This window comes from Pimephales promelas, chromosome 23, assembly GCF_988280905.1.
Source record: "Pimephales promelas chromosome 23, fPimPro1.hap1.1, whole genome shotgun sequence".
NCBI lineage: Eukaryota > Metazoa > Chordata > Actinopteri > Cypriniformes > Leuciscidae > Pimephales > Pimephales promelas.
The window spans coordinates 10,854,345-10,863,577 of NC_142791.1; the positions used below are offsets into that span (position 1 = coordinate 10,854,345).

The 9,233-nt window shown below is 37.8% G+C and overlaps 1 protein-coding gene across 3 annotated transcripts in view; it reads right to left on the reverse strand.

The window, feature by feature from the left end:
- dpysl2b (dihydropyrimidinase like 2b) overlaps positions 1-9,233 on the reverse strand; it is a 28,761-nt gene extending 19,528 nt beyond the window's left edge. Inside the window, exons 1-2 of one of the 3 annotated variants that reach the window (XM_089126222.1) lie at positions 9,110-9,233; positions 3,832-4,095 (exon numbers count right to left, since the gene is read on the reverse strand). In XM_089126222.1, the coding sequence (XP_088982348.1) occupies positions 3,832-4,083 (252 nt within the window). In that variant the 5' untranslated portion in view covers positions 4,084-4,095; positions 9,110-9,233. Of the gene's footprint in view, positions 1-353; positions 625-3,831; positions 4,096-4,649; positions 4,734-9,109 lie in introns of those variants that run through there. The other 2 variants (XM_039676746.2, XM_039676747.2) reach the window with 2 other exon arrangements.

A 9,233-nucleotide genomic window follows, 5' to 3' on the forward strand; every position in this document is an offset into this window, starting at 1 on the left:
TAATTATAAAGGGAACGTTTCTGTTTAGTAGCGTCGTGTAGATGGGGTGTGTGAATCACAAAACCAGTCTTAGAAATTCTGCAGTAGCCTACAGCTTCAAGAGCTATGTTATAGATTTTGACAGCTGAATTTCGCTTTTAAAAAATCAAAAGTTGACCGGCTAAGCACCTGAGTAACGTAGCCTAACATAATGTAGCGGAGCAGGGGATCAGCGTTCGCGAGCGTTGCGTTTAGTTCGGATCAGCGTTCATTAGCATTGCAAAACAAACACAGTCATTACTCGCATGATTTTAAATATTTCTAAACATGCTTTATGCTTTGTAATAATTAAAAGAAGATATTCCATAACTCACGGTTATGCGGGGAATATTCTTCTTGCCCTGATAGCCAGACATCTTCGTTCTGCTCTATTCCCTTTGATGAACCGTTATCACTGTAATAATGGATGCAACGATCTGTTTGGGAGGGGAAATGGCTTGGTTTAGGACAATGTTTGTAGTCCTCGAGAAATTAGGAGGCGAACGGATGAGGCAAAAGCGCTGGAAAGGACAAAAGACCTGTGCCCAATATCTCCTCTCCACTGATGCACCAAGTCCACCCAGACTGTCTGAGACAAAACGAGAGATTTTCACAGCGGAGAGCAGCGCGCATGCGCACAACCCCGCCCTGGACAGCCGGCAGCTCCTCCTCTGAGTCCAGTGAGGGTGACCAGTGTTTCAGACAATGGTGTTTTTTTTTTGTTTTTTTTTTTGACAATGGTATTTTGCATAATCTGATCGAAACTGATGGAAAAAAAAATAACCTTTTTTAGAAATGATGAATATGATTGTATGCTAACGATTATGCAGTTTATTATGCTTTTTTTTTTTTGCTGGGGCAATTCATTAACTATAGTTAATTAATTCATTAAAAAAAATATTGATAAGGATAATACATCTGAACATTGTGTACATACATAGGCTACACACATACATATATATATATATATATATATATATATATATAAATCATTTTCTGATTTAGAATTCATGTTCATGACACTAAAAGTCCAAAAGTGGTGTAACTGTCCGGACAATAGGCTAAAAATGATAAATATCATATTAGAAGGTAGAATTTATTGTAGAAAAATTGAGAAATATTGGCATAATTATGAAGAAAAATAACTGCGTGCGCGTATGTGTGTGCGACATTTCTTGACCATTTTACAAAAAGTCTTGTTTTATTCATGTCAAACCCCCTTCAATGACAATTCATGTATCAAACATTCACGATTTTTTTTAATCAATATGTTGTACTTTTGAATATTATTTTTAAAAATGCTTGGAAAATAAATGGTTTGATAATAAAGTTGTGTGCACAGTAATCAAATAAAACAAAAGTGATTGCCTCAGAAGTAGCAAAACGATATGATTGCAGTTTTAGCTCAAGCAATTCAGAACATTGTATACACACCACACTTAATGCCTTCTTAACATAAATCTCGTGATCTAGTGTACGTGCACAAAGTCTATAGCTCAACATCCGGGTCCTTCAGGCTACTGTGGTCTCAATGCAGTACATTTAAACACGCTATTGATCTTTGCAGTCATTCAGGCCTGTCATGAGGGAAAAAAGCATGGGAGTGGCTTTAAATCACACTTGCCAAACATAGAACAACTTCCTGTTCAGTATGGGTGACATAGCGCTTTTTGGATAGTGTCATGTACAACAGTAACCGCATTCAGTGAAATAACATTACTGTTTTCTCTTCCGTGGTTTATGTGAATAAGGTGGGTAATTCTGAATATAAAGAAGGAAAACAGCATAAGCTTTGACAGTTGCCAAGTTATTGCTCTTAAAGCCCAATCGGGACATACTTCAATCATCGCTCAGCATCATTGTATCTGTAGCTATGGTTACCACATCCAGATACCAAGGCCCACACATACTTGAATTATTGAGCTCTTGGGAACTATAACTGGACTGTAAAGTCATCTTTATTTGTAGGGGTTGAACATTTTCTTATTAAAAATGTTAAATAGCTAGAAGGACTGCACTTTATTTCTAAATGCACAAAGCTTTGCGAGGTATAGACCTTCTGCACCAGATAAACAATTATTCAGAGATATTTACAATTTCTCTGTATATTTCGGCTAGTTAACTGATTAAGTGGATTTACTTATTGTAGTCAACAGAAGTTATCATCAGCATTGTGACATTTGATGTGGACGTCATTACAGATGTCCAGGGAAAATTTAAAACGAGCGCATCATTCACTCATCCCTAAGATCTTACCTTCATGCAGTGGAAAGGGGGCGGGGCTACATGATAAGCTCTATACTGACCCCATAAGTTGTATGCATCCTTGATTTTTTACTGTGAGAACAAAAGAAAATATTCAAGCCTAAATAGATCTCAAGGTTTTATTCACCCATGAACAACCTAAAAAATAAGTAGTGGATATTGTACAGTCAGACTGCAAATCAAACCCATCAGATATTGTATCATCCTGAAGGAATGTATTTTATGATGTTGCATATAACTACTTGCTAAATATGTAAATCAATGGACATTAAAATTATAAAATTAGCAGTGTAGGAGATTGGTTGCCAGGGAAAATGTCAAATATAGTGTTCAAAGATACAAAAATATCTGACAACAGGATGCTGCAATTGACCAATCACAATCAAGTATTCCAATCCAGAGAACAGCGTAATAGAGAGCAACGGTGCAATCCACCCACTTTTTCAGAGACGCTGGTTCTGGAGGGTTTTTCCATTCAATTCACCCATGGGATTAAAACAAAAATAAAGTTTTCTTGAAAGCATTATAGGCCATGAACCAAGCCAACCAGTTATGAGGTGAATCACAACATTACACATTTTCTTTTGACGCAAAAAAGTATTTGAAAATCAGACAAAAATAAAAAAGTTAAGGAAAGAACTACAATCCTACGAGATATTGTGAACAGCATATTATAATTCAAAATATATAGTGTATATTAGGGAGACCAACTTGATTGTGTCATTTGCAGTGAGAATGGGCGGAGCTAAAGAGATCTATAGCGGCACATTTTACTTGTTTCAACTCACAGATTGGTGTAATTTTCTGTACAGCATCATGGGTAATGTAGTTTTTCACCATGAATTCTGTTGTTAAACACGATTCTTTTAAAACTACGTTTAAATAATGTGGGTGACGGCTTCAACAGAAGCGAATACTATCAATTAACAACCTCGTAGCTCAGAGTAAAGCTGTCTCTAAAGGTTATTGTTGAACATTAATTTCCATATGGAGAAAATGACTTGAGTTTTTACTCCTGGAACGCGACTGTGGTGCAGGGGATGATGTCACAACCAATATGGGTGTGTATAATGTACACAGTACAGTAAAACGTCCAAACGTTGTGGAGCAAAAAGTATCAATTAGCCTAATGTTTGCCACAGACTTTATTTTACTCCTAAACCGAAAACACCCATTATAAAAACCCACAGAAAACTCTTGAGCTGGAACCAGCAACAAATTAGTCTTTCGGGTTTTGATCATTGGTCATCCCTGCACCGTGCTATAAGTTCACATATGGACTGCAAATTAGTAGATCTGTATCAAAAATCATAAAGAAACCATTCACAAATCACTAGGGTGTTGAATTTAAAAACATATTTCAATTGTCTTAATGATTTTAAACAGTATTCATAATTAATTGGATTCTACAGAACCATCTTACCTTATTAGCTAAAATATGGAAACATTTGTCATATCTAGGTAGACCTATATAAATAAAATGGTTGATCTGAATGCATGATATAATCAGACTGATTCCCCCACATGCACAATCCCTGCAGCTCTTACCTCATCCTTCAGGTTCTGCAGATTCTCTTTCCCGGCACTTCTTCTGATCTCCACTTTTTGTGGTTTGGAGATATCATTCTGCCTCTCGATCACCCGACCTTTCCCTGAGGACAGCGAGTCAAAGTCCAGCGTCTTGTTGTCGGACGAACCCTCCACCGGGCAGAACATGCCACAGAATTTCTGCCGTGGCTGGTTGGGGCTGGAGCTTCCCATGTTCTGGAAGAACGAAGGCACATCTCCGACAGCAGACATTTCTCTCTGATACTGTCAGATGGATGCAAAGGCATGTAAACCTCCGGTTAGCGAGCAGGAGGTTGCTCTGTGGACACTAAATGTTAGTTTTTTTTTCCCATTGGGAGGTGAGAAACAGCATCACATGTGAGGTGAGGAGGTTCCTATAAATCCTAAAAGAATCCTAATGGATGTTTTTTTTTCCCAAATAAGAATCTTCTAAGAATAAAATAAAAACCCACTGCGTTAAATATCAGTAATTAAATAAATAAAAAAAAATGATAGAAACTTCATTAGCATTTCTTCAGGCTATTTGACTGATGAGTTGTCAAAACAATGATTAGCATTATCCACAGCCCTGCAAATAACATGCAATTGATCGCAACTAGCACACACTTAAAAAAAAATCCCTTTAGAAAAGATGCCTACTCATCTTGAACATTCTGTTGAACAATGCAAAACATGTAGAGTGTATTCAAATAACTGTAAACCATGCACATTATGGTGTGTCATGTTATTTAACGCAACACATCGAACATTATATCGCGAAGATACAGTTAGAGAAAAATCAAGGAATGTTACCGTACAGTAGACGTGAGAACGACGGAGGATGAGGTGACGCTCTGCTGAAGAGACGAGACGAGAGGAGGAAAGGCGGAAGCGATGCGGTTTTTTGAGGGTTAAAGATGTAATGTGTCCATATCTGAGGGCTCTTTCCCCGGATGACTTGTCACTTAACGCTCATTGTGTGGTAGCTTACCATTGTTAGCGTTCACACCGTTTGTTTGGTGAACACGCGTGTGATGTGGTAAATGAGGAAAAATGTATGTTAGGTTTAGTCATAGAATTAATAATGATTTTGAGTGTTTTTAGTTTGTTTTTTTCTTCGGAAGAGTCGTTGCTCTGTTGATAGTTGAAGCGCCACGCCCATGCAGGTTAAAGTTAAGGGCGCTGTCCTTTCAGCACCACGCGACGAATACACTCTTTACATGACTTGCGTTATGAGTGCACGAGCACTTGTGTTCTTATGTCTGAGCTGTTCTTATGCACACGTGTCAGATTAGCCGGTGTGTTACGTATCGCGAAACTTGTAAGAATTGTATAAAATGCCATTTCCATTTCAGTCATTTTGAGGTATAAATATTTGGGAGAAATTGTACGCCTTTGGTTTTTTTTGCAATAAAAATAAATTGGTCCTCTATATAGCACATATGACAAAAACTGTGTATTAAATTAATAGTTAATAAATAAATTAGCAGATTTTTGTTATTTATTTTATAAAATAGCCTACCACTGGTTATAACAAAATTCAATGTCTAATTAATTTACTTCTACATGCTGTCATTTACAAAAATTGACATTTACAATCTGCCAATAACTATGATTGAAATCTCATCTTTAAGACAGTTTAGATTAATTTAGATTAAGTCAGAATTACGCCTTAGTTCAATAATAGTGCATCTTGGGACAAAACAATCACACTGACATATTTTAAGATATGCCAGTGCAAGTTGCTTTCACTTAAAATGGTTCAAGCATGCTATTTAGCCTGGGACTATAGCTTTAGCCTTGTCTGTGAAACCGGGGGTAACATTTCTTGGTTAAGAGTTTGAGTTGGACGAATTTACGCTACAAAAATAATAATCCCGCAGTTCAGAAACTGAACCATCTGATACTCACAGGTTTTGAGAAGCTACAATGAACTGGCTCATAAGAGTCAGTCGTTCATCGGGACCCACTGTTAGCGTTGTGTTTTAATCACTGAAAAGATGCGACTCATTAGTCTGGGAATCGGACTGCACTTACTTACGGCTCACACGACTCATTTAATCTTAAGACTTTGTTCATCTTCAGAACACAAATGAAGATCCTCTTGATGAAATCTGAACTATTTTCTAACGATCTACATTACCACTTAGATGCTTCAAAAAGTTCATTAGAGATGGTCAAACTAACGAAGCAGTTTAGTTGCAAATTTATTTTCTGAAGAGACTTGATAGCTTTATATGGTGAACAGATTGAATGTAGGCTTTTATTCATATACTGTATAAACATTGATCTACTCACACATCAGTTGCGTAAATGGAGGCTAAAACATGTTTGCTTGTTGTGTGCGAAGAACCAATGAGGTTCATTCTCGTGTTACGCAGCACGTTTGAGCTTCAGCAAGAACCAATGAGGTTCATTCTCGTGTTACGCAGCACGTTTGAGCTTCAGCAAGAACCAATGAGGTTCATTCTCGTGTTACGCAGCACGTTTGAGCTTCAGCAAGAACCAATAAAGTTAATTCTCGTGTTACGCAGCAAGTTTGAGCTTCAGCAAGAACCAATGAGGTTCATTCTCGTGTTACGCAGCACGTTTGAGCTTCAGCAAGAACTAATGTTTGTTCTCATGTATCAAGAATGTTCGGTTGATCTTCTGCTTATGTTCGCTGATGAATGCTTATATGTGAATATAAGACTAAATTCAATCTGTTCACCGTATAAAGCGATTGTGTCTCTTCAGAAAATTTGGATTAAACCACTCAGTTCATATGGATTCGTTTTTAGATCTCTTTTGAACTTTTTGAAAGTAGCAGCTGACAATGGAGTAACAGAAAACGCTCATATTTTATAAAAAAAAAAAAAAACCTCTTCATCTGTGTTCCGAAGATGAACGAAAGTCTTACGGACTTAGAACAACAACGAGTAAGTAATTCGATTTTGGGTGAGTTATCCTTGCTAATCCATTTTAAAGGACCACATCTCAAGGGCCCTCATCCGTTTGAGAATTTAACTATTCTGATAGCTATTTTTTCGAGCTGTATTTCCACGAGTGGCAGCGCCATCTTTGATGGAGGGAAGTCGCTTCAGTTGGTTTCTACTGTGTTTTTAGATTGTGCTGACGAAAAACAGCAAAATTATCTTTCCAAGAGATTTCAGTAGACACAAAAACTCCAACAAGAGGTGTAGAAAAGTATAGGTTATCTAAGAGCTGCATAGCTTTTTTTTAGCGGACGGCTTTGAAAACAGCCTCGCTTTCATTACTCACCATGACGCTGCTCTGAATAAGGTCTACAGCAACACATAGCCTAATTATCTATTCTCTCAAGCAATAAAAGCCAATATATTTTTTCTCATACGTTCCTCTTTTTGCCGATTTTGCTGAGTATGTTGGCCAGTGGAACAATTTGGTGGAGAGTCGCTCATTGGAGACACATTCTGTTCTGCCCTCACAATAATATAGCTCGAGAGCCCAGTTTCCATAACAACAACAGGCTACCGCTCAAAAGAGTTGCTGCATTAGCTACTGTCTGCTGGCTGTTGGACTGAGGGGGGAAGAGTGAGACAGTTTGTAACACAAAAGGAACAAAGAACCAACTCCTTTCATTTAATTCCCCCCAATCAAACATCAACATGCATAAAACTGATGCTGCAAAGAGAAAAAACTTCATAGACATTTCCAAAACACTCTGGTTATTATGTGGATCAGATAATGAACACATGCATACTTCAGTCATCATTCATTACGAAACCTCAGAACACCTGTTTCAGCCAATCACAAGACTGAGAATTTAATTACAGCTCCTCCTCCTACATCCTGTGCGGTTGCCATGGGATACATGAGGAACACTAGACTAATTCAAACACGAATACACCAGGAACAAATTTTTTTAAACAATTATTTTAAGGACACAACTTATTTAAGAGTCTAAAATACAACAGAAAAAGTCAAAATTCAGTACATTTAAACTAAAACAATTTTACAGTGTGAATGCAGCACAGATAACAAAAGAATGCAATTAATTATGTCAAAGCCACAATAATAGCGATTCATGTCGACGTCACCGAAATGGAACGTATCAGCTGTGTTCTGAGTCGCTTTGTCTCGTGCTAAAGAAAATGCCCTGGTTGCCGCAATTGCTGAGTAATCAATCATTCGGCAGGGAATCATTGACAAACTGTGAAAAAAAAAGATGGGTAGTTGCAACTGCAGTTGCATACGAAAGATATTGGAATAGATATAATATCCTGCTCGGTTAGAATGAGGCACACCCTTAATTTCCCATCTGCGACACTAGAGGGCAGTTGAGTATCGCGTTGCTATTGCTAACCATCTAATCTGATTTATTTTGAATTAAATTAAATCCATGTGAACTCACCAAGGTAGTTTGGGGAAATTGGTTTTAGCCTCTTAGCTGTGGGCAAATGCAAATTCACGGGCAAATCACACCCCTCGAGATTATAGTATGAATGAGCAAACACAAAATCAATAGATAAAATGGATTCAGTGCTAATAGTTTTTCTGAATCTGCAACACTGCTGTAAACCGAAGGTCAGATGTAGCATTTCGACAGCAGATATAAGTGGCCCTCAGCTGGCACTGTGATCCTTAAGTAACTTAAGTAAGGAACTGTGAAAAAGCCCACAATAACCCAGACAGAAAAAAGAAAAAAAAAATGACAGAGCAAAAATATGTCAGGCATTTCGTATTCACAGTTAGGATAAGGGCATGAACTTGTAGGCTTCAAGAAACATGAGTCAGATGTAAGATGTGCCGGGCAGACGTTTAGGTCGAACTGGATTTGGATAACTCAGCGAGAAAATAAGCCTTGATAGGAATGTAGTGAGACCATAATAACTGGGAGCTGCGTGTAACATCATGAAATAAAGTTAATGAAAGGACCACAGACGCCACTCTATCTGTCTCTGGTCTGTCTCCAAAGTAATCATCTCACAGAAGTATCAACAACAGGCTCGGTGTTCGGTGTGAACTATAGAGCTGAAGGAGATCTGACCTCAGGTCGAATTCCCAGACGTGTGCTTCAGAGCTCTAATACGGGCTATTTCTGTGTTCTGAGTGGTTGTTAGCATTGCTGGGTGGCTACATTATGAAGAGATTAAAGAAAAACATGTTTTTTTTTTCATCCAATAGTTAAATCACAATATATTGAGGGGCGGGTCGGATTTGGCGCGAAATGTTCATAAACGAGAATGTTCGTAAAATGGAACTGGTAACTAAATTCGTATTATTATTATCGGTGGATCTTTAAGATGCAGTTACATACCAATGTTCAGCAACTTTCCACCGGTTAAATCCAATCATTTCATTGTGAAGAATGCTAGTGAATTTCCCGTGAGGGTGAACGTTTTCTTCTGACGTTCCCATTCGCAGCAGATTTTTGATGAACT